At 40.7% G+C, this 24,239-nt stretch overlaps 2 protein-coding genes and 1 pseudogene across 2 annotated transcripts in view; 1 reads left to right on the top strand and 2 right to left on the bottom strand.

The window, feature by feature from the left end:
- PCYT1A (phosphate cytidylyltransferase 1A, choline) overlaps positions 1-3,761 on the bottom strand; it is a 51,328-nt gene extending 47,567 nt beyond the window's left edge. The window contains exon 1 of the mRNA XM_058730986.1: positions 3,741-3,761. The gene's annotated coding sequence lies outside the window, so the exon portion shown is untranslated. The remainder of the gene's footprint in view (positions 1-3,740) is intronic.
- Positions 1,886-21,614, bottom strand: DYNLT2B (dynein light chain Tctex-type 2B). Its single transcript, XM_058730990.1, has 5 exons — positions 21,333-21,614; positions 18,334-18,467; positions 13,694-13,763; positions 3,741-3,804; positions 1,886-2,039 (listed from the first exon to the last, which is right to left on the bottom strand). Exons 1-5 carry the CDS (start codon positions 21,449-21,451, stop codon positions 1,992-1,994), a joined length of 435 nt encoding a protein of 144 aa, XP_058586973.1. The 5' UTR covers positions 21,452-21,614; the 3' UTR covers positions 1,886-1,991.
- On the top strand, positions 10,063-17,256 carry LOC131512400 (large ribosomal subunit protein eL21-like; annotated as a pseudogene).
- Positions 21,615-24,239: the final 2,625 nt, after the last annotated feature.

Raw genomic sequence — 24,239 nt, 5'->3', positions numbered from 1 at the left:
AGTGGCTGAGCAGGAAACTCCAGACGCTAGAGACGAAGTGACTAAGGGTCAGGTTCCATGCGGAACTGCAGTTTGCGGTAAAGACGCCTCCTCGCGAGGAGATACGACTGTGAACTGTCGCGCCTGCTCCCTGGCAGTCAGTCAAGATGCGTTAAGCCGGCGGCTTCCCTTTCGCCCCGCTCCGGGCCAGGTTCCTCCGGGGAGGACCTGTCTGCTCTGTCTCCAGCGTCTGGTGCAGGGCAGATGGCCGTGACGCCTTCCACCGGCGACCCCTGGGCGACTGCTACAATACGGCACCACCTTTGCCCTACTCGGTCTTGTAGGGAGAATTCGTGTCCGGCAATCAAGTCCTGTAGTAACCTGTAGCTGGTCCCAAAGCTGGTTTTCCTCCTGTTATTTCTGACCCAGGTCGGCTCACGGAAAAATGATCAGTAGGAATCAACCGAGGGCTAGTTGAGCAGGAGCGGATTCAAGGGAGGCCAAGTGGTAGGAAATCACATGTAGGAGGGTATCTGGTGAAGAAAAACGTTTTCCTTTGCTAGAATGAACCTTTGGAGGGGTCCCTTTTGATTCCACAGATGTAAGGCAAGCATATACCCAATGTCATGAGAGAAGAATGTAAAAGAACTTTTTGATGTATTTATTATTTTTTGTCTACATGCTTGACTTGAAAGTGGCTGAGAAGTGGGTAGATACTTATGCCTCTGCTGAGGAGCCTCCAGGGAGAAAGAGGATTAACTGTAACCCTTTCCCTTTTGAATTTCAATTAGTTATTTGAACATGGCCTACAGACTAAGGTGCTCCAAATAAGGACTGACTGCTAGCTGGAAAAGACATCAGGAACTACAAGGAAGGGGGCGCCTGGGTGGTTTAGTCCGTTGAGCGTCCAACCATCAGGTCTTGATCCCCCAGCTCCTGAGTTGAGTCTGGGATGGGGTTGTAAACTGTCAGCACGGAGCCGCTTTGGATTCTCTGTCTCACTGCACTCACACTCTCTCTCAAAAATAACATTAAAAAGAAAAAAAAAAGTAGGGGCGCCTGGGTGGCTCAGTCGGTTAAGCGTCCAACTTCAGCTCAGGTCATGATCTCACAGTTCGTGGGTTTGAGCCCCATGTGAGGCTCTGTGCTGACAGCTCAGAGCCTGGAGCCTGCTTCAGATTCTGTGTCTCCCTCTCTCTCCCTCTACCCCTCCCCCACTCACACTCTGTCTCTCAAAAATAAATAAACTTTAAAAAAAAATTTTTTTAAGTAATTACAAGCGGAACATCACCACAAAGACAGTGGGAGTGTGGGTAGTAACAATAATCTCAGAGTCTTAAAGAAGGGCTAATTTCATACAGAACTTGGACAATGTCGCTGACACTGTGGGCAAACGCTGGAAAAAAATCAATGTGTGTTTAACCTAATAAGCTGTGTAAGGTGTAGAGTCGCAATAGCTAAGCAAAAATACTGGATGAGAGATAAAGACAATTCAAAATGTATGAAAAAAACTTGATGCACAAATAAATTCATTTCAATGTTATTTATAATAGTAAAAAATTATAATCAGTCCCTTACAAAGGAAATGGCAAAAATAACCAATGTATAACCTAACAGACTAAGTGCAGCTATTAAATTATGCTTATCAAAATCACAACAATGCAAATAAAATGACATGAACCCTGCACATGACACTAGAAGTGAAAAATCAGGGTACAAAATTGAATATATGATTTTTTTTAATCCTGCAAATATAAAAAACACTGGTAGAAAATATACCCAAATATTTACAATTTGGTACAATGTTTGAACAACTGAAATATGGATTCTCCCCACTTTGCAAATACAGTGAGAACATATTACAACAAAAATCAAAACATGAAAATATAAAGCCTAAAACTCAGACTCAGTTGCCAAACTGCCAAATTATCTTTATTTTGTTGAGATATTTAACAGTATAAAAAAGTTCATATTTCTTCACGGTCATTATCTTTATCCAACTTTTCAAAGATTCAATAGTAGAAACAGCCGAATGCCGCTACAACACAGAATAAACTGTCCTAAAAAGCAAGCAAAACAGAAAACACACAAATCCAGAACATTAGTACTAATGAAGGGCTAAGGTAGCATAGGCAACTGAAATTAACATCATCTCAGATCTTTGCCAATTTTCAATCATGAAGGTTTTTTCTTCTTCAATAGACAAAGGGTTTCCAGATTAGAGCCATAAACTTGCTTGCCTCAGGGTAACTACAAAATTGCTTGCTCAAAGGGTAGGATGGGTAAAGAATTAGATTTTTTGAAGGTAGAAGTAAAATGCAAACTAATAAACTTTATGTAATTCGTATTTATAAGTATTCCCATTTTCCCTGATTTATCACAGAAATAAACAATGTATGAAATACCTTGAGTTTCTTGGAGTAAATGCATAACTATATTATAACATTACAGATAAAAATAACAGCACCTTGTCATAAATTCTGGATAAGGGCAAATGGTTTCTGGGTGTCTATTCTTAACTGATAAAATTCATTTATCCATCTTTAACTTGGAATCACAAAATGTTTTCCAAATCCCAGTTAAACTTGTTAAAACAGCTTTTAGGTAATGATTACAGGAGATCCACCTGCCTCAGCAACTCCTGACCAACAAATCTCTCCTCCAGCCTAGTACTACTGGCAGAAAAACAATCTAAACTCAAGTATCTGATTACTAACCAAAGCAAAATTCTTTGGTTAGCTCAGTTCTCTGCCTCCTTGGGTAGAATAACTATGAACTGTGTTCTACAACAGTGCTATCTGTGGTGAGAAATTTGTTTTTGCTTTAATTTTTCGGGCCCTTATGGACTGATGCTTCTGTAAAATACAATAAAAATTAATAAGCACGAAAATGAAATGAAAAAAGAAACATACAAAATGCAGCCTAAACATTTTATTATTAGATTTAATCAATACAAATTGCTTTGTCAAATTTCTGTAAGACTTTCTAAACTCTTACACTCTATTTATGTACTTGTTTCATGAAGGACCTGGAAACAGGACAAGGACTAGCACTGGTATGCGGATCCCACTTTGGCCACTGTTCTACAGTGCCGCCCAGAGTTCTCCTGAGACCCAGTCCAGTTATCCACAGCAATTATAGACGCAATAACATGTACTTTTCTCTCTCCTGTCTCATGTCCTCATCCTCTATCAGTGCTTCCTGGGATCTCCCCCCAAATAAACAAAATAAGCTCTGAAAATGAGACCTAAATATACACTTGACTCAACAAACCGGACTAAAGATATAGCAGACTAAGTCAGCACCGTAAACCAGGCTCCGAAAAATTATTTTTATTTATTTTTAAAAATGATTCGTAGACATCTATCCCACCAATCTTGCACTCTAAAAGCAGATCCTGGTCATCTTTATTAAGTATTTTATCCCTAGCACCTCTTTTATCATTTTATCCCTAGCACCTCTTCTTTGTAGTTAGCCAAGTGCTATATGTCTGTTAGCACTGAATAAACAATCTGATATTCTCAAAATCACACTTATGAAGAGTTATGTCATCAGCACAGCTACAAATCTCCTGGCCTATTAGCAGCACATTAGGTTTCTCCTGCTTTAGTAACATAGTAAAGGAACAGTAAAATCATCTCATCCAGGAGTTTAAGACAAACATCTAAAACTGACGTGTCCTCATATCTTAATAATATTAATTGGATTTGGAATATCCACATGTCCTTGGAAAGGACAGAAAGGCTTCCAAATGGACTTACATTCATGAAAACATCATGAATATAGTTGTCAGTGTCAGCATCCCAGAAACAGCGAGCAGCCATGCTGAAAAGTCAGAGAATGAAGAATTATAAACAATATAACAAGGATCTGACTTGCATATATTTGCCATGAGCAAAAGTTTTCCTTGATACATTCTTGTAGATCAGTGTTTCCAAACCCTTTCACAGGTTGGCACGCAGAAAATCCTATTTGTATACAGCAGAACATACTGGATAAACCAAGAGGGACAGGAATCATAGATGTCACTGGAGGTGACAGCCCATGGGCTCTCACAGCCTCAGACTCTGGCTGCCTGAAAGCTTAAGGGGTCAATACTTTTAAGTCCTTGGTGTTCTGGGTGGGAAGCTCTGTTATAGATTACTTCAGCCAAGATATTTTTGTGGAACTTTAAGAGGAAATTAATACCTAAGAATTATGACTGAAATGAGCTCAATCCTGCAAAATAATATTAAAAAGTAGGTCTAGAAAGGACCAATAGATTATTTAATCCAACCTGATCATTTTGTAGAGTTCCAGAAAAGGACAAACTCTGAACTAGAACTCAATCTTCTAACTACTTCTACACCCAGTATTGTCTGTATTGTCTCTACAGAATTGCTATGCTACCTCTGAATTCTCAAATTGGCCATTCTCCTCTACCCAAATCTTGAGTAAGAAAGAATGTTAGGCAAAATAAAAGCCAATTAAAAAAATGGAAACAGGGGTGCCTGCGTAGCTCAGTAGTTAAGCATCCAACTCTTGATTTCAGCTCAGGTCATGATCTCACAGTTCATGAAATCAAGCCCCACGTCAGGCTCTGTGCTGAGCATGGAGTCTGATTGGGATTCTCTCTCCTTCTGCTCCTCTCCCGTGCTCATGCACTCTCTCTCTCTCTCAAAATAAACATTTTTTAAAAAATGGAAACAACTATGGGCTGCCTGGCTGACTCAGTCAGTAGAACATATGACTATTGCTGTTGGGGTTGGGGGTTCGAGCCCCATGTTACATGTAGAGATTAGTTAAAAAATAAATAAAATTTTGAAAAATAAATAAATAATGCAAACAACTTAAATGCACAGTAGTAAGTGGTCGATGAAATTATGGTACTTCATGGTAATGAAATTCTATGCTACCAGCTGCCATTAAAGAGACATTTTACAAAGATCTTTTACAAAGATGTTTACAAACTTTACAAAAATTAAAATACATTCACAATATAAAGTGAAAAAACTAATTATAAATGTTTTACATTTTTATTAACTGTATATATATGAGTCATCATTACCATTTATTGAGCACTTACTTTGTGCCTGCCACTAGTCCAAGTGCTTCACATGTATTAACTCATTTAATCCTGTGAAGTAGGTACTGTTATTACACTAATTTAGTAAATATGGAAACTGAATATTAGAGAAATTAAGTAAACTTGCCCAAGGTCAAACAAATAGTAAATGACAAAGTCTGGCTTTGAACCTAGGCAGTTCAGCTTCAAGTTATAGAGAGAAAGATAACACAGGTACCATATTAATATTGGTTCATTTTTGAAAGTGCTTTTTTAAAGTTTTGCATAGAAGAGTCTCCCATCCTAGTGTTCCACACATTCTTTTTTTTTAAATGTTTATTTATTTATTTTGAGAGAGAAAGAGCACCCGCACAAGCAGTGGGTGGGGCAGAGAGAGAAGACAGAGAATCCCAAGCAGGCTCCACGCTGTCAGTGTGGAGCCCAATGCAGGGCTCAGTTCCACCAACCTTGAGATCACGGCCTGAGCCGAAATCAAGAGTCAGACACCTAACTGAATGAGCCACCCAAATGCCCCTCACACATTAAGTGAAAAAAAGTTCCATCTCTTTCCAAACTGCAACAGTAACAATGTGAAATATAATTAACCTACTTAATTCATCACCAACAAGTATCTATTTAGCAGCTACCATATGTCCAAAAGGAGAAAAATTTGTGTCAATCCTCAAATAACTCCCAATTTAATTAGGTGAAAAAAATTAACACACATAAAAAGAATAAGATAATGTATGGTTGATGCTAATTTATCAGTTATTAGGATTCGAAAGTATTGTAAAGTCTGTTTATTCCAAGCCTAATTGTCACATTTGTACTAAATTTGTAGAAGTGCCACAGACATTTAGAGAATTTAGATAGGAGAAAAAGCCAAAAAAGAGTTAATGAAGGATGTGGTACTTAAGCTAAGTAGCCCCAAAGAAGGCAGGAATATAAACATTTACTTAACAAACATTTATTGAGGGTCTATTACATATGAAGCAAAGTGCTAGGTACAAATGATAAAAAGATGCAAAAAACACAATCCTTGCTTTCAAAATTTGGTCTATATATCATTTGCCAATAAAAGGAACTAGGGACTTCTCAGAGAAATGGCCAATTCTAGGGCCTGGGCTAGAAATGTATAAGACAAACCTGGGACTTCAGGGTCACACCCAAACCCTGGGCTATACATACATACATACATACATACATACATACATACATACATACATAGCTATATTTAAGTGTAAGTATTTGTGTCAATAGGACTGAGAAGTATGATGGAACAGTTTGTAGAGGCCTATGTTCCCCCCAAGATCAGTTAGTGAGGCTGGATTAAGTGAACCAGAATGGAGCTGAAGCAAGTTAAGACCAGGGGAGCCAAAATTCCAGAGAGAGGTGAACTGCTAGGAGGTAAGCGGATATCCTGCATCAGAATTCTCCCTGGGGCATTTGCCAAGTCCAGGCACAGGACTAAAAGCTAAGAAACCAGGCTTTTCCCAGCTAGAGAGCCAATTACTGAGGGAAAAAGAAACCAGCAGGACTGCTGGCAGCTAAGAAGATAAAACTGGAGACTTGAGGAACCAAGATCACTGTGAAAAAGGAGAGAGTAGAACTGAGCCTGTCACACGGTAGGTTTTCCCCTCAAGACAGGTGCTGAATTTTGAAACTGAAAGCCATGTGTGGTAGGCAAAATAACACCCTCTCACCAAATGTATCTATGTCCTAATGCCCCAAACCTGTGAATAGCTACACTATACGAGGAAAAAACTCTTATAGATATATTATTAAGGATCCTGAGATGGGGAGATTATCCTGGATTATACAGGTGGGTTCAACGTAATCACACGAGTCCTTAGAAAGGAGGAGGTGGGAGGGTCAGAGTCAGAGAAATATTTGAAGATGCTATGCTGCTGGATTTGAAGATGGAGGAAGGGTTTACAAGCTAAAGAATGCAGGCAATCTCTAGAAGTGGGAACAGGCAAAAGAAGGGACTCTCCCCTAGAGCTTCCAGAAGGAATGCAGTCTTTCCAAAGACTGAATTTTCACTGAATGAAACCTGTTTTGGATTTATGATCCCCAGAACTATAAAATAATATTTTTAAGCCACTGGGTTTGTGGTAATTTTTTTCAGTTTGTTTGTTTGTTTATTTTAGTAATTTCTACACCCAACATGGGGCTCGAACTCACAACCCCGAGATCAAGAGTCGCACACTCTTCCAACTCAGTCAACCAGGCACCTGTGATAATATTTTACAGCAGCAATAGGAAGCTAGTACACTAAGGCAAAAACTTTTGAAGTAAAGAATAGTTTTATGCTGAGGAGACAAGTAAAGAAGTCAGTACCTGATGGGGGTGGGGTCCCATCTGGACGGCTTCTTCAAGAAAGAAGGGTGAACTAAAGGCAGAGGGAGCCTCATCAAAAATGTAACCCAACCTCAACTCTGGTTAGTACCTGGCTGGATTAAGGTAAGCAGTCCATAGTCTATCTGAATGAAAAAGGAAAAGAGTAAACCCTCTCTGGAAGAAAATAATATTATCTGGAGGTTCTATAATTTTTTGACACAATGTCCAGGATTTAAACTAGGCATGCTAACACAGCCACATGAAGGATTACCAAGAAAAAAAAAATCAACGGAAACAGAATCACACATGATCCAGATACTGGAGTAAGCAGACAGTGACTTTAAAATAACTGCTATGACCAAAATGTAAAAAGGGAGGAGAGAGGAAGGATGAAGAACTGGATAAAAAAAAAATAATTTCATTGGCCTCACTGACCACTACCAGAGAGGTGCTGGAATGCATGGTGCTACTGGCTGGCAGTCAGAGCTGTGACCAGGGCCTTTGTGAAATGCACTGAACTGCAAAGAGGAACATGAGTACACTCGAGATGAATCAAATTGCAGCTGCCTCCCAGGAATGCAGCTTAAAGTACCAGCATTCATTGTCAATTTAATTCAGTGCCAGGTGTAGTTCACCAGGAAAGCACTTGCAGAGCTAGTTACCTATGAACAAAAGACTTTTTTTTTAATGTTTATTTATTTAGTTTTGAAGGTGGGGGGAGGCAGAGAGAAAGGGAGACACTGACTCTTTAAGCAGGCTCCACACCCAGCACGGAGCCCAATGCAGAGCTTGATCTCATGACGGGGAGATCATGACCTGAGCCAAAAGCAAGAGTTGGACAGTTGAGGCGCTCAGTTGGTTAAGTATCTGACTCTTGATTTTGACTCAGGTCAGGATCTCACAGTTCATGGGGTCAAGCCCCATGTCAAGCCCTGTGTCAGGCTCTGCGCTGACAGTGTGGTGACAGGAAGGATTTGCTGCTGCCTTGAGTGACGGGAAGGAGCCTGAAGGCATATTTTCCAGAGTGGTGCAGTATCACGGAGGGGGGTTCCAACACTGCCTGCCCTTCGCAGCTGAGTGTCTTAGGAAAAGGTTTCTTCCCCGCTGATGATCACAATAACTAAAATAGGGGCTAGAAATTATTTGCCAATAGTGTGTAAGTTTGATCAGCAATTATATTAATTTACATTTTAGTAATAGGAGTGAGAGCAAGGCCCCTTCTGCCCTTGTGACAGATTCAGAAATCTCTTTCACAGAATGTGCAAATAATGCTCGTGTAGTATTAAAAAATAATAATAATTTCACTAGAGAATTGGAATCTATAAAAAAGAATTAAAATGGATATTCTAGACCTAAAAAATATAATAACTGACATTAAGAATTCAGTCAGGGGCAAGGTACCTGGATGGCTCAGTCGGTTAAGCGTCCAACCTCGGCTCAGGTCATGATCTTGCTGTTTGTGAGTTCGAGCCCCGCTTTGGGCTCTGTGCTGATAGCTCAGAGCCTGGAGCTTGCTTTGGATTCTGTGTCTCCCTCTCTCTCTGCCCCTCCCCCAATCATGCCCTGTCTCTCTCTGTCTCAAAAATAAACATTAAAAAAAAAAAAAAAAAAAAAGAATTCAGTCAGGGGCACTTGGGTGGCTCAGTCAGTTAACTGTTCAAGGTCAGCTCAAGTCATGACATCACGGTTCATGGGTTCAAGCCCCACATCAGGCTCTGTGCTGACAGCTCAGAGCCTGGAGCCTACTTCAGATTCTGTGTCTCCCTCCCTCTCTCTGCCCCTCCCCTGCTTGCACTCTGTCTCTCTCTCAAAAATAATTAAACACTGAGAAAAAAAAAAAAAAAGGAATTCAGTCAGTGAGTTGAATATCAGATTAGATACAACAGAAAAGAGAACACATTAACTGAAAGACAGGTCAACAGAAAAATATCCAAAAGCAGGGCACCTGGGTGCCTCAGTCAGTTAAACATCTGACTCTTGATTTCGGTTCAGGTCATGATCTTACAGTTGTGAGATCTAGCCCCTCATCTGACAGTGGAGAGCCTGCTTGGGATTCTCTCTCTCTGCCCTTCCCCCACATACTCATGCATGCACCTACACACACACGTTTTCTCTCTCTCCCTCTCTCTCTCTCTCTCCCTCCCAAAAAAGAAAAAAGAAAAAAATATCCAAAAAGTAAGTACAGAGAGAAAACACAAAAACTCAGAGAAGAGCATAAAAGACATGTGAAATACAGTAAAAAGAGGATCTCCCTCTATACACAGGTAATTGGAGTCCAAAAGGGACAACAGAAAGCAAACAGAGCAGAAGCAATACTTAAAAAGTTAATGGCCACACTTAGCACCCAGATGTTAGTTTCTAATGCTATTCTCCATAAAATGAACCAGAGCTCCTTGGAGAAATGGCTAATTCTAGGGCTGGTGCAGGGAATGAATAAGATGAAGCCGCTTACAGTGCCAGTAAGTAAAGAAGTGCTCAAGAAACCTCATAATAATAGTAGGGTGTATCAAAGGGACACAGGAGTCAACTGAAAGAGCTGCCAATGGCCCGAGCTAGAACACTGAGTAATAAATAAGGTACAATTAGTAAATGCCAGAAAGTAAGTAACTCTCCAGGAAAAAACAAACCAATTTCTTTAACAATTAAGTGGCAATATAAAAAAAATGAGAAAATGAGATAAAAGAGGGAGTAACCTCCTAGTAATTCGCCAAAATGACCAACACAAAAGGAAGGAGGAGGGGTACTCGCTATATGTTCTCTAGGCCTTTTAGAAAACATGGAGTTGTTCCTTTGGCAACATACATGCCAATCTACAAGAAAGGTGATATTGTGGACATCAAGGGAATGGGAACTTTTCAAAAAGGAATGTGGCACAAATGTTACTGTGGCAAAACTGGAAGAGTCTACAATGTTACCCACCATGCTATTGGCATTGTTGTAAACAAACAAGGGCAAGATTCTTGCTAAGAGAATTCATGTACATATTGAGCGCATTAAGCACTCAAAGAGTCAAGACAGCTTCCTGAACCGTGTGAAGGAAAATGATCAGGAAAAGAAAGAAGCCAAGGAGAAAAGCACTTGGGTTCAACTGAAGTGCCAGCCTGCCCCACCCAGGGATGCACATTTTGTGAGAACCAATGGATCGGAGCCTGAGCTCCTGGAGCCCATTCGCTATGAATTCATGGCATGATAAATATATTAAAAAAAAAAAAAAAAAAAAGACCTCAAGACTAAAAATGTTACTCTTAATTGAGTAGAAGTGTGGTGTCCTCTCCCCCAAAGAAATATTCAAAGCAAACTTTGTGTCCAAATTCATTGGATGATGTCTTTATTCAAATTTGGTGGGTTTTGGGGCACCTGAGTGGCTCAGTTGGTTAAGCTTCTGACTTTGGCTTAGGTCATGATCTTGCAGTCCATGAGTTCAAAACCTGAGTCAGGCTTTGTGCTGACAGCTCAGAGCCCAGAGCCTGCTTTGGATTCTGTGTCTCCCCCCACCCCCCGCCCCTGCCCTCCCCTGCTCATGCTCACTCTCTCTCTCTCTCTCAAAAATAAACATTAAAAAAAAAAGAGAGATGTATCAACTAAATGCAATGTGTGAACTTTATCTGAATCCTGATCTGAACAAATTGTAAAAAAAAATATACATACATAAATACATACACTTAAATACATATTCATATATGTATACAGTGACCCTTGAACAACCTGGGCTGAAATGCACAGGTCCACTTATGTGCAGATGTTTTTTTTCAATAAATACAGTACAGTACAGTACTGTAAATGTATTTTCTCTCTCTTATAATTTTGTTAGTAACATTTTATTTTCTCTAGCTTACTTTATTATAAGAATACAGTATATAATACCTATATAAAACATGTGTTAATCGACTGTTTACGTTATCATTAAGACTTCCAATCAATAATAGGCTATTAGTAGTTAAGTATTGGGGGAGTCAAAGTTATATGCATATACAAAAAGTTATTTTTGATTGTGCAGGGGTTGGCACTACTTAACCTCCACATGGTGCACAAGAGTCAACTATATATGAGACAACTGGGGATATTTGAACACTAACTGAATATTTTGTAATATTCAGGACTGGCAATATTTTAGATGTGATATTTTATTATGTTAAAAATGGTCTTTAGGGCATCTGGGTGGCTCAGTGGGTTTAGCATCCTACTCTTGATTTTGGCTCAAGTCATAATCTCATGCTTCGTGGGTTCGAGCCCCGCATTGGGCTCTGTGCTGACAGTGCAGAGACTGCTTGAGATTCTCTCTCTCCCCCTCTCTCTGCCCCTCACGCTCTCTCTCTCTCTCTCAAAATAAATAAACATTTTTAAAAAATAAATAAAATAAAAAGGGTCTTTAAATTTTAGAGATATCATATATTGTTGTATTTACAAATAAAAGGTATGATGACTGGAATTTGCTTCAAAATAATCTGATGGGACAGGGAGAGTAGGCAGAGGGATAAATAAAACCGTATCTGTATGGGCTTATAAACGTTGAAGCTAAATGACAGAAAAATGGGAGTTCCTTAGTCCCTGTACTTCTGCATATGTTTGAAATTTTAGATGATAAAGGTTTTAAAAAAGGAGGGAGGGAGGCCTTGAATGCTACGCTTTAGAATTTGGCCTTATCACGTTTAACAAAGTCAATCACAACCAGTTCAAGGAGTTTATACCTGACAGGGTTTAAAATAAACTCTAAAGAGTTCATGGAAAGAAAATGAGGTGTACTCCTGAAAGACTGCTCTAGCTGCAAAATGAAATGCAGAGGAGAGAGATCAGAGTCTGGAAATGCTGATAAGGGGTTGCCAAGTAACCCTGGCATCCAGATTACAGTGCATACAGTAGGAGAGACTAACGGCTAAACAAGACAAAAGAGGACTCCGAGGTTTTAAGCCGGAGTCAACAGAACCTTGGTAATACTGTGAAAGAGAAATTAAAATGTCAGGTTGACTAAAGGAGAAGAAGGGAGAAGAAATTTACACCTGTACAACAAGTTGAAACTGGAGAGATAAACTAGTAAAGTATTTCTTTATGTCTTGGAGGTGAGAAATTCTCCTGAAGCCTTTTGACCAAATGGTAGAGGGCACCACAGTGAAGAGTACTGCACCACGAGCCAGAAAGCTAGGCTCTGTTAGTTAATCTGACACCAGCCAGATAAATAATTTTGGGCAAAATATAGTGATCCTCATAAGTGTCATCTATAAATTCAGGAGAGTGGACAGTAGAAAATATCCATAGTCCCTTCCAAATCCAACATTCCATAGTAAAAATTCTCACTCATAATATATACAAGGGTTTTTTTTTAATTCCTTTAACAAATATTTTAATTTTTTTTTATAAAATACTATACTAAGCACTGTTTGCCAAGGGAAATGTGAGATTAACACTTGGGCACAGGAAAAGAGAGGAAATACAGATTTTGAACTCACTAATACATGAACGACAGTTTGAGGTCATGACAATGAACGAGTTCATTGAAAAAGCATTGAGAAGAGCCCAAGAACAAGAAGTGAGCCTTGAAGAAAGCTCACAGCTGGCGATGTAGGGGAGAAAGGAACCAGGGAAGGAAAGACAATAATCAGTTAGAAAAATAGAAGAGAAACAAGTTAGCTAAGTGACATCAGGGCCAAAAAAAAAAAAAAAAAAAAAGGAAAAAGAGTGAATTTTAAGAAATAAAAGCTCAGGGACACCTGGGTGGCTCAGTAGGTTGAGCATCCAACTTCGGCTCAGGTCATGATCTCACGGTCTGTGAGTTCGAGCCCCGCATCGGGCTCTGTGCTGACAGCTCAGAGACTGGAGCCTGCTTTGGATTCTGTGTCTCCCTCTCTCTCTGCCCCTCCCCTGCTCATGCTCGCTCTCTCTCTCTCTCTCTTTCAAAAATAAATAAACATTAAAAAAAAAAAGAAAGAAAGAAATAGAAGCCCAGGCCAAGAATAAGAGGTAAGAAAGGGTTACCAGATATGCTAATAAAGAGGTCTCAGACAATGTTAAAGAAATTAATTTAGGAGAATGATACGAAAAAAAAAAGGCAAAAAGAAATTTAGGAAGAAACATATATACATGTTCCCATACTCTCTTTAGGAGCATATAAACATAAACCCTATAGATACGACACAAAGTGTCACCTCACGGAGCTCACCCAGACTTGTCAACCCCACTGTTCAATACCCGGATCTTTTTGGTTCACAGCTGCATTTTGTAATGCCGCCTTTTCCTCTCACTCTCACAAAGACACAATCTTTCTGAATTGTTAGGAGGAGGAATACCTAATAAACATTTAAGAATAAAAACAAGAAGGAAAAACCAACTACTCACAATACTCCTTCACCTCTTTGTTCTCCAATCACTACTTGCACCACCATTTTATATCGGTCAAATCCCATTTCTAGAAAGAAAAATAAGAAGGTTATCTATAAGTAAAAGTGATAAAGTAAAAGTGATAAGGGCATAAATAAAAGTGATAAATATGATGGTATATTTGCCTAGAAATGGATGTAGGCATTCAGTCTATAAGCACTGACTGAGTGGGTTGATAAGTTGGGAGTCAGAGAGACTAGAGGGCAAATTTTACTTGGTGAGTAAGTCAGCTTACCAAGTGTGTAACCTTAGACAAGTTATTTACCTTCTTGGCTTAAGTCTTCCTCATCTGTTAAATGAAAAATATTATTACCTACCCTGGGGGTACACTGTAAGGTGAGTGAGATAAGATATAGTACACTGACCTTAAAAACAAAACTGTCAGTTATTTTACCAGCAAAAAAATGAGTTTATTCGTGAAGGGCACAGAATTACAATTCAGGACATGAAAGTTACAGCAAAACCATTTGCAAGTCCAGAGAACAAAAAAGTCAGTTCTTTTGTAGAGGAAAGGAGGTCATTGGGAGAGCTGTTATAAACAAAAAGTTCATTGGAGTAAATGGGAGTTGAAAGTGTAGTGGCTTTTCATTGCCTGAATTTTAATGGTCTCTCATTGGCTGGTCTGTTGCTAGGCAAGCAGAAAATCTTTCTTTCTCCTGCTAGGGTAGTAAAGTATAGGCTGATAAGGAACGGTATGGTATTAGAGCTCCCCCTTCTGGCCTCCCAACTCCAACATTTTAGTGAGGTTTTGCTTTAGTAATTTTCACAATACGTAAAGCATCTACAACAGTATTGATACATACTAGTTTCTCAATAGATCACAGCTTCCTTTGTTTCTCTCCTACTCTAAGACAGGTGCTGGTAGGTCCTCAAAACACTGAAGTAAATAAGACACTCTTCTTGCCTTAAAGAACTCACAGTAGCTGGGAAGGCAAACATGAAGAATAAAATAAAAATGCAATGTATTAATAATTCCAGGAATGGCATGTCTTTTAGGAACACAGGGCTGGCAGCTCCTTCCTCTGTTTGGACAGTGGGGAAGGGATGACCAGAAAAGGCTTCTTGGAGGATGAGATACACCAGCTGAGTGTTGAAAGACGAGTGGGAATTTACCAGGCAGTCAATGTCTCTCCATTTTATGGAGAGGGAATATCATGTGCAAAGGCATAAGCTATGGGATATTTATTTTATTTTAATGTTTATTTCTTTTTGAGAGAGAGAGAGACAAAGTGTGAGCGGTGGAGAGGCAGAGAAAGAGGGAGACACAGAATCCAAAGCAGACTCCAGGCTCTGAGCTGTCAGCACAGAGCCCGACTCAGTGCTTGAACTCACAAACTGAGAGATCATGACCTGAGCCAAAGTTGGACGCTTAACTGACTGAGCCACGCAGGTGCCCCTAGAGTATGGGATATTTAGAAAACTGTAAGCTGTTCAGTAAGGGAGAAAAGAAAATAACAGTATAAGATTCTGAAGTATAATGGTGTGGCCTAGCACAACTCTGCTGCTTCCCCAAAAACTATACTGCTAAAGCAGCAAAATCCTGAAAATTCTCCCTAACACCAATGGAAAGAAGAAAACTGAATGGGCATCTTTATCTCCCTGCTCTTTTCTAACCAAAGACTAGTGGAAACAGTTGGGGGGAAAAAAAGGAAAGGAAATGGGCAAAGTTGAAACAGAGCCAACTCTGATGAAAGTCTCCAGGATTATATAGTAAATTAGGCAAACAATCTGAAGACCACAGGTCTCCTCCCATGTGAAACATGAACCCTAATTCAGGATACTTAACAAAATCTAGGAGACAGAGCCCAAAACACTGCAGACAGTTCCATGGAACTTCTCTTTTCTCTACTCATTTCTCTTCCTCCTTTTCTGATACCCACGCAGCTAGAATATTATATATACAGCCCTTAAATCATAGTTCTGAGGGAAAAATAAAATAATCTCAGATATAGTGGGAGAGTACAAAAAAAAAATCACCTATATTATGTCGAAGCAATTATGAAAAGAGCAAATGAAAAGATCTGAAAACCACACCACATCAGAGTAAAATGGAAAGAAGCCAACTGGCAATATGCAATGATGCAGCAGCAAAAACAAACAAAAGAATAACAAGAAAGAAACACACTGTTTAAAAGACAAAAAAGGGGGCACCTGGGTGGCTCACTCAGTCGGTTAGATGTCCAACTTCAGCTCAGGTCATGACCTTGCAGTCCGTGGGTTCAAGCCCTGCATCGGGCTCTCTGCTGACAGCACAGAGCCTGGAGCCTGCTCCCAATTCTGTGTCTCTCTCTGCCCCTCCCCTGCTTGTGTTCTTCACAAATGATTCACAGTATAGAACAAAATTAGCTCATAAATTCAACAAAATAAGAACTTAATCAGATTATAAACAGCAGAAAAATGGAAAGGAAGATCACAGCCTGAAGAAACAAACTGAATCCTCACACAGTATCAGTGCAGGCCTAATAAATTAAAAGTGGCAAAGGACAGAACAGACACAAATGAAAACTGAATAACTGGCTTAAGATAATCACAAGTAAATATCAAAGGAAAGGCAAGAAAGTATGGCACAGAAAAGCTAATAGATATGGAAGATAAAGAAGATTCAACATATCAGTATTTATTTTCCTAAAGAAGAGAATCTAATAAACGCAACAGGAAATGTTTTCAGAGATAGAAGAAAATTTTCCTGACATGGAAAAAATAAAATCTGCAGATTTAAAGCTATAAAATTTTCACTACCAAGCCATATTCTAAAAAAGCTATTGAGCATCAAGGTTAAGGATGGGATTCTTTAAGCAGAGGACATCAGGTGGCCTTAGATTTCTCTTCGGTAATATCCAATGCCAGAAGATAATGAAAAACAAGTCTACAAGATTCTCAGAAATAAGTTATTACCTCAAAATATTATATTCATCCAAAACTAGTCTGGTTTAAAGGCAAAAGGCAGACATCCTCGGACATGAAAAAACCCAGAGAATGTAGCATTTCTGAGCCCTTCCCGAAAAAATTTACAACAAAATCTCATCAGGTAAGAACTGAACCAAAATAAAGAACTCAGCAATGGAAATGGCATGATAAAAGGACTAAATAGTGAGCAATCATTTCATTTAAATATAGAACAAATGCAAAAAGAGAGAGAGCGAAAATGAATACTATACCACTATGTGAAATAAGTCTAAGGTATCCTACTGTTGTTAAAGTATTTATTTATCTGTATATATACATAGAAAAGAGTGTGATATGTTCACCTGATATTAATGATTATCATTAAATATTGATATTTAATGTGGTGGTGGCATTTGGGATGATTTTCTAATTTTATGTATTTTTCTATACATTTAACTTTATTTATAATGGACATGTATCTTTTTTTATAATAATTTTAACAGTCAATTTTTATTAAAAAGTGAAAATAAAGGGGCACCTGGCTGGCTTAGTTGGTACAGCATGCAACTCTTGATTTTGAGGTCATGAGTTCAAGCTCCATGTTGGGAACAGAGTTAACTTAAATGAATAAATAAATAACTTTTTTAAAAAGTGAAGGGGTGTCTGGGTGGTTCAGTCAGTTAAGAATCTGACTCTTGATTTTGGCTCAGGTCATGATCTTATGGTCGTGTGTTTAAGCCCTGAATCGAGCTCTGTGCTGTTAGCGCAGAGCCTGCTTGGGATTCTCTGTTTCCCTCTCTCTCTCTGCCCCTCTCCCACCCATGCACACATGCTCACTCTCCCTCTCTCTCTCAAAAATAAATAAATAAAACTTTTTTTAAAAAGTGAAATAAAAATGCTAATATACAAACAGTAGTGATAGAAAGCCACAGAATTTCTATTTTCTTCTTTGTACTTTTATATATTTTTTAATTTCTAAAAACTGAAAAAAATTAAGAAAAAGAAGAAAATACACCAAATTACTAAATAGTAGCTACCTTTGGGTAATGGAATTTTATATAATTAAAAAAAAATTCATATGCGTATTTTTCTAGACTGTCTAGGTTAGTACAATGAAATATAACTGTTACATAGACATTTCTTTCCCTCCACAAAATGTTATATTTTTAAAAAGGTAGACAGAAAGGACTTTTCAGATGGTATAACATTATTAACAAAAAAAGACAGAGACAGAGACCAAGGGAACAGGGAGAAAAAGCACAAGGTGTGCTCTGTATACGTAGAGCTTAGCAGGAATGGAGAGTTGAGTAGGGCAACTAGTTAATGATTCAGCTGGAGAGATGGGCTGAGGTCAGACAGTGAGGGTATGAACGCCTGCCTAAGAGGCCTGCCTAAGGAACTGATATGTTGGTGAGAAAAACAATCAAGAATGATGGAAGAAAGGAGCCCTTGTAACTTCTGGTCTTTCCCATACTGGAATTTCTCAGACAGTGCTTGCCTACAATGTTTACATCTTTACGCTCTCCCATTATCTGCAAAAACCCACATGCATAAAAGTTACCAAATAACTGAGAAGACTAGACACTGAAGAGAAATTTGTGTTTAAAAGAATGCACAGCGTATGACCCTTGTTTAAAGATGGGGAAGGAAACAAATAGGTAAAATTGAATGTTTGAAGGGAACATATCATTTCCAATTACCATCACAATTACCTTTTAATTTATCTTTAATGGTTTCTGATAAACGTTTTGTGAGTTGAGGCATTTCTTCCGGAGAGTATTCAGCATTTGCCAGTTCCTCCTTAAGCACGGCATGGATACAGTCTTTAACCACAGAGGGTCTGAACCTAAATGAAACAGTTTGAACAACTAATTGGTAACTCCAAAACTCCAATTTACCTTCACAGTCCAACTGCCCCCAGCTCTTTGCCACTAAAACAATGTAATCTTCCATTTTCATATTTTTTATTAAAAAAGTGATATAAGCAAATTAAGAAAACAAGTCATATTCCTGATTTATACTTCCAGCCTGGACCTTTCCCCTGAACTTCAGACCACACATTCCGACACATATTCTATCTGGATGTCTAACAGACAACTCAAATTTAATATATCCAACATTAAGCGTTTTTTTTTTTATTATTTGTTTAATGTTTATTTCTGAGAGAGAGAGAGAGAGCATGAGCGGGGAAGGAGCAGAGAGAGAGAGAGAAGGGGAAACAGAATCGGAACCAGGTTACAGGCTCTGAGCTGTCAGCACAGAGCCCAATGTGGGGCTTGAACTCATAAACTGTGAAATCATGACCTGAGCGGAAGGAGGACACTCAACTGACTGAGCCACCCAGATGCCCCCAACATTAAGCTTCTGACCATCTCCCCTCCCCAGAATTGTATCAGTCAATGGTAACTCCATTCTTCCATTTGTTCAGGCCAAAAACCTTGATGTCAGTCTTGCCATCTTTCTCTCTCACAAAACACATCCTGGTTCATAAGCAAATCTTGCTTAAATCATAAGCAAATCTGAAGCAGTTCTACATTCAAAATAATCTGAAATTCAATCACTCTCACCATCCACTGCCACCAGCTTGGTCCAAGCCACCTTTACCTCCTGCCTGGATTACAATGGCTCCTAACAAGTCTCTCTGTCTCTGCGTTTGCTCCCAGATCCTGTTCTCAACATAGCAACTAGATCGGTCCTGTTAAAATATATGTCAGATCATGGCACTTCTCTATTCAAAGATACCCCAGATATTTCCCACCTCACTCAGAGTAAAAGCAGCATCCTAACTATGACTTGTACAGTCCCATATGTCTACCCTACCAAACTCTGACCTTGTTTTTTACTACCTTTCCCACTAGTTCTCTCCACTCTGGCTACACTGGCCTTCCCTATGTTCTTTGATCACACCAGGCATGCCAACCTCAGTGCTTCTGCACTTGCTGTGAACCTCTGCCTGAAGTGCAAGTCTCATTCTATATGCATAGCTACCTCCTCACTTCTTTCAAGTCTTTTTTTCAAAAGTCACCTCTAAAACTTCAAATTGCCCTCCTATCACATCACTTCATAGCTCACTTCCCAGTACTGATTAGTATCTCATACACTGTACAGTTCACTTCTGTGTTTATTTTGTTTGTTGTCCTTCTACCCAGCTAGAACGTAAACTCCATGCGAGCAGAAATTTCTATCTGCTTTGTTCACTGTTATATCCCCATTTCTCAGAACGGCACCCAGCACATAGAAAATAAATACTTCTTGGAGTAATGGATTACTGAATAAATGAAGACAGGGAAAAAAAATCTCCCCTAATTTCACCACCGTAACAATACCATTAACATTTTTATTGTATTTATCATAGATTACAGCAGTAGGTTCATTTTCTGGGCTACATATTCTATCAGTTGATTTATCTATTACGTCCAAGTGACCAGAATGTTTTAGATTTTGAGCTTATAATGTGGTATAATATTTGGTAGTATTGGTGGCCCCTTATTACTTTTTAACATTATTTTCTTTGCTCTCTTGCTGGTGATTCTCACAGATGAACTTTAAAATCACTGACAAACTTTCCAGGACTTAATCCGTTCAAAAAGGGGTCTCCCTGTTATTAATAAACATACCATATCTGGTTCTTTTCCTGAAGCCTTTTTCATTCTCAGTGAAATGTTAAAAGTTTTGTTGAAACAAGTCACAAATAATCTCATAGGATTATTCCCACACAATATATATTTGTTAATCTTGTTCTGCTTTTGTTCCGTTTTACAACAGAAATGCAGGCAAATGGCAATCGATGCATTTAGATACTTTTACCAAGATAACTTAACATACAGTTTTATATGTCCATTCGACCCACCATAAAAATGCTGCATGAAATTTTTTATCACATTATAACCAAAGTTCCTGTCTTTCAGTATTTGCCAAGCATTTGATCAGCAACCTGGTAGCAAGCAACAGGGGCTTTTTTTTTTTAACGTATATATATTTTCTCATCTTGTGAAAATGAAGCGAGTGATAGAGTCTACAGCCCTAGCAGACTCTCCCCTGCACTAGACTGTGTACTTCAACTCTGGGAAAGTATCGCGGTGGTGGGCCTAGAACATCCGGATGCTATCTGGGTAAGGCTTTATATACATACAGGTCCCGTACCCTGCAAAGGAGTAAGCGTATTCTGGCATACGTTTGCACACAGGAAGCGTGTGGCTGAATGGCATTCTATGCAAGGCTCTTCTTTACTGCTCTTCTCTCTATTCCATCCATCTCCTTTCCTCTGCTCACGTCCCAGGTCTCCTAGAGCCAACCATTCCCACTGCGCTAGCCTCAGGCGCTTCCGACGCCCTAACACTGCAACCGGAGACCGGGTCTTCAGCTGCCATTAGCAGCTGAAAGCTCAAGAAAAATAGCTTCCCGCCCTCCCTCCCCGCCCACTCCCCGGCTTGCCCAAGCGGCTCCAGACCCAGCCCCTCCCCCCTCTGTCGGCTCATCTCTGTACTCCAACCTAACACCTTCTAAGTCCCAGCTCCGCCTCGCCCTCTCCAGCCCCGCCTCTCCTTCTCCAGCCCCGCCCCACCCTCTCCAGCCCCGCCTCTCTGCCCCAGCCCCGCCCACTTCGCCGCTCCCCGCGCCCTTTACCGACGCTGAGGCTTCCAGGCGGGCTGTGCCTGCCTGACCTAGCAGTCTCGCAGGTCGCCCCCACCACAACCCGTCCGTTACCCGCCTTTGCTGGAAAACGGGCCGCAAAATATAGGTATTCTCGGACTCCCCTGCGTTCTTCTCGGTCTCAAACAACCCATCGGCCGTGCCTATAGACAAGGACGCCGCGGTCGTCGAGGTCATGGCTAGGGCTTCTTGGCCCAGTGTGTCGAGATGAAGGCCTGGCTGGTGGCGGCGCGGGGCTGCGAAACCGTCGCCAGGGCGACAGCACCGCCCTTGGCCCTGACGTAACGCTGCTGCGTGCTCCCAGCGGAGAGGCCCTCCCTTCTCTGCGGGTCCGGCGGCCCTCCCCAGCGCCTGCGCACCAGCTGCTGGGCGGAAACTGGCTGAGCTAAGGCGACCCTAGCTTTGGCGCAGGGCTGTTGGACCCTGTGGGGATCGCAAAGCGCTTCGAAGTTTGTCAGCGTTTATTCACCGCGCTACAATTTTAGGGAATTGACGCGGAACCTGAGGTTCATAGAGATCCAAGGATATAAGGCTATTGGGCGGCAGGGCTCTAAAAAAAGTGCATTCTCACTGTGGCCTGTGGGCAAGGCCAACCTTCATTTCATTATGCAAGACTTGTGAACGGGTTTTATATTTTTAAATGATCGAAAAAAAAATCAAAAAAATGTTTCGTGACGCGTGAAAACTACACGTGAATTTAACATTTCATTATCTGTAAAGTTCTGTTGTAACGTAGCTATGCTCGCTTGCACATGTGTGGCCGCTTTTGCACTGTATTGATCGAATTGAGCAGTTGCAACAGAAACCATATGGCCCTTTACAGAAAAAGTTTGCAGTGCCCTGCTCTACTCCATAACTGCCAACTCACAGTTCCCCTAGCCTCACCCACACCATACTCTCCGTGCAAAATTCAGAAAGGAGTAGACATTAAGGTGTATTCCCCACTTATGAGCACCAGTTTCTGGTCCTGTTGTAGAAGACTGTAGTATCTTGGCCTCTACCAGCTTCAAAAACTAAGAAAAGAATTTACCCCAGTATCCATTCAGGCTTCCTATTGGTTGAATTAACAAATTCCAGAACTTCCTTCTATAAGATGCAAAGGGAGTATTTCTATAAAAGTATACCTTTGCAAGCTCCAGTAGAGACTAATTTTACTATTCCAAGTTTTGGTTTACAATGTGATAGTTTTCTTGATAGTATAGCCTAGATTGGTCTCCCCGAGTCCGGTAAACTCCCCTGAACTTCACCTTCCCAGTCCACCCTTCACAGTGCCCCCAGAATGGCTTTCCTTTGTCACTGCTCTGCTTGAAATCTTTCAGTGGTTCCTTAGGACCATCTCCCCAGCATTTGCTGCAAATAAGACCTTTCATGATTTGGCAGGGTGGCTGAACCTTCCTCCTGGCACTGACCAGCAGACTGGGGTCTGTGCAAGGGCCACAAGGCAGCTCAGTGCTGCCTCAACCATGCCCTCTTTAACTGCCCCTTGATTCAGCAGCACTAGCCCCATCTTTGGCTGGGGTCATGCATTCACAGACTAGCCTTGCACAGAAATTCAATGTCTCCTAAGGGGCAGAGAGTGTTTTTCTCCTTACTATTTCACCAGCCTTAAGAAATCATACCCCTAGGAGCACCTGAGTGGCTTAGTAAGTTAAGCGCCTGACTTTGGCTTGGGTCATGATCTCACGGTTAGTGGGTTTGAGCCCTGCATGGGGCTCTGTGCTGACACTCAGAGCCTGAAGCCTGCTTCAGATCCTGTGTCTCCCTCTCTCTGCCCCTCCCCGGCTTGGGCTCCATCTCAATCTCTCTCTCCCAAAATAATAAATAAACATTAATTTTTTTTTCAACGTTTTTTATTTATTTTTGGGACAGAGAGAGACAGAGCATGAACGGGGGAGGGGCAGACAGAGAGGGAGACACAGAATCGGAAACAGGCTCCAGGCTCCGAGCCATCGGCCCAGAGCCTGACGCGGGGCTCGAACTCACGGACCGCGAGATCGTGACCTGGCTGAAGTCGGACGCTTAACCGACTGCGCCACCCAGGCGCCCCTAAACATTAATTTTTAAAGACATTTTTTAATGTTTTATTTATTTTTGAGACAGAGACAGAGCATGAGCCGGGGAGGGGCAGAGAGAGAGGGAGACACAGAATCCAAAGCAGGCTCCAGGCTCTGAGCTGTCAGCACAGAGCCTGACGCGGGGCTCGAACTCACGGACCGTGAGATCATGTCCTGAGCTGGAGTCGGACGCTTAACCGACTGAGCCAGCCAGGCACCCCAACATTATTTTTTTTTAAAAAGAAAGAAATCATACTCCTAGTACACCGACTTTTCCTCCCTTTTTATGATTTCTTCAGCTATATTTCTCTCACCCTACCTACTCCAGTCCAACTAAAAACACAGAAGACTAGGTGTGTAATTTAATTCAATAAACATTTTATTATTCCATCTGCGCTAGGGGCTGGAGATACAAAGGTGAATAAAACCCAGGCCTTGCCCTAAAGGGTGAACAGGAAAGCAATGGGCTAAACTTGTTACTTGTTACTACCTAGAGTGCCAGTTGCTACAACAGAAAGCTGAAGGCCAGCCAACTTATTCCCAAGATGGGCCCACTTTTCTCTGAGCAGGATCGTAAACAAGGCAACATCCTCTTCTTTCCAGGATGATATTCAAGAAGGCATTCACAAAGCAAGGGACCGACAACTTTTCTTCTTAACCAAATGTTAGCACTGTCCTGATGAACAGATTAACATAGGCCCTCCTGCCTAAAACCTGGTTGGAAGCCAAGCCAAGAGCCAGATGTAGCTTTCATTTGAGGAGAAAAACCCAGGGTGAAAGTCCATTCTGAGGGTGAGGTAGTCCTGGGATGGAGGGAGAAGGAAGGGGATGCAGGTGTCCTGTGGAATCCCACAGAGGGCAGCCAACAACCAGGTGTGGAGGGCTATGGAGCCCATGGTAGAATGAATGCA

The sequence above is a fragment of the Neofelis nebulosa genome, chromosome 5 (genome assembly GCF_028018385.1).
Source record: "Neofelis nebulosa isolate mNeoNeb1 chromosome 5, mNeoNeb1.pri, whole genome shotgun sequence".
NCBI classification, from domain to species: domain Eukaryota; kingdom Metazoa; phylum Chordata; class Mammalia; order Carnivora; family Felidae; genus Neofelis; species Neofelis nebulosa.
Note: the sequence above shows the minus strand (reverse complement) of the source record. Positions and strands in the feature narration are given on the sequence as shown.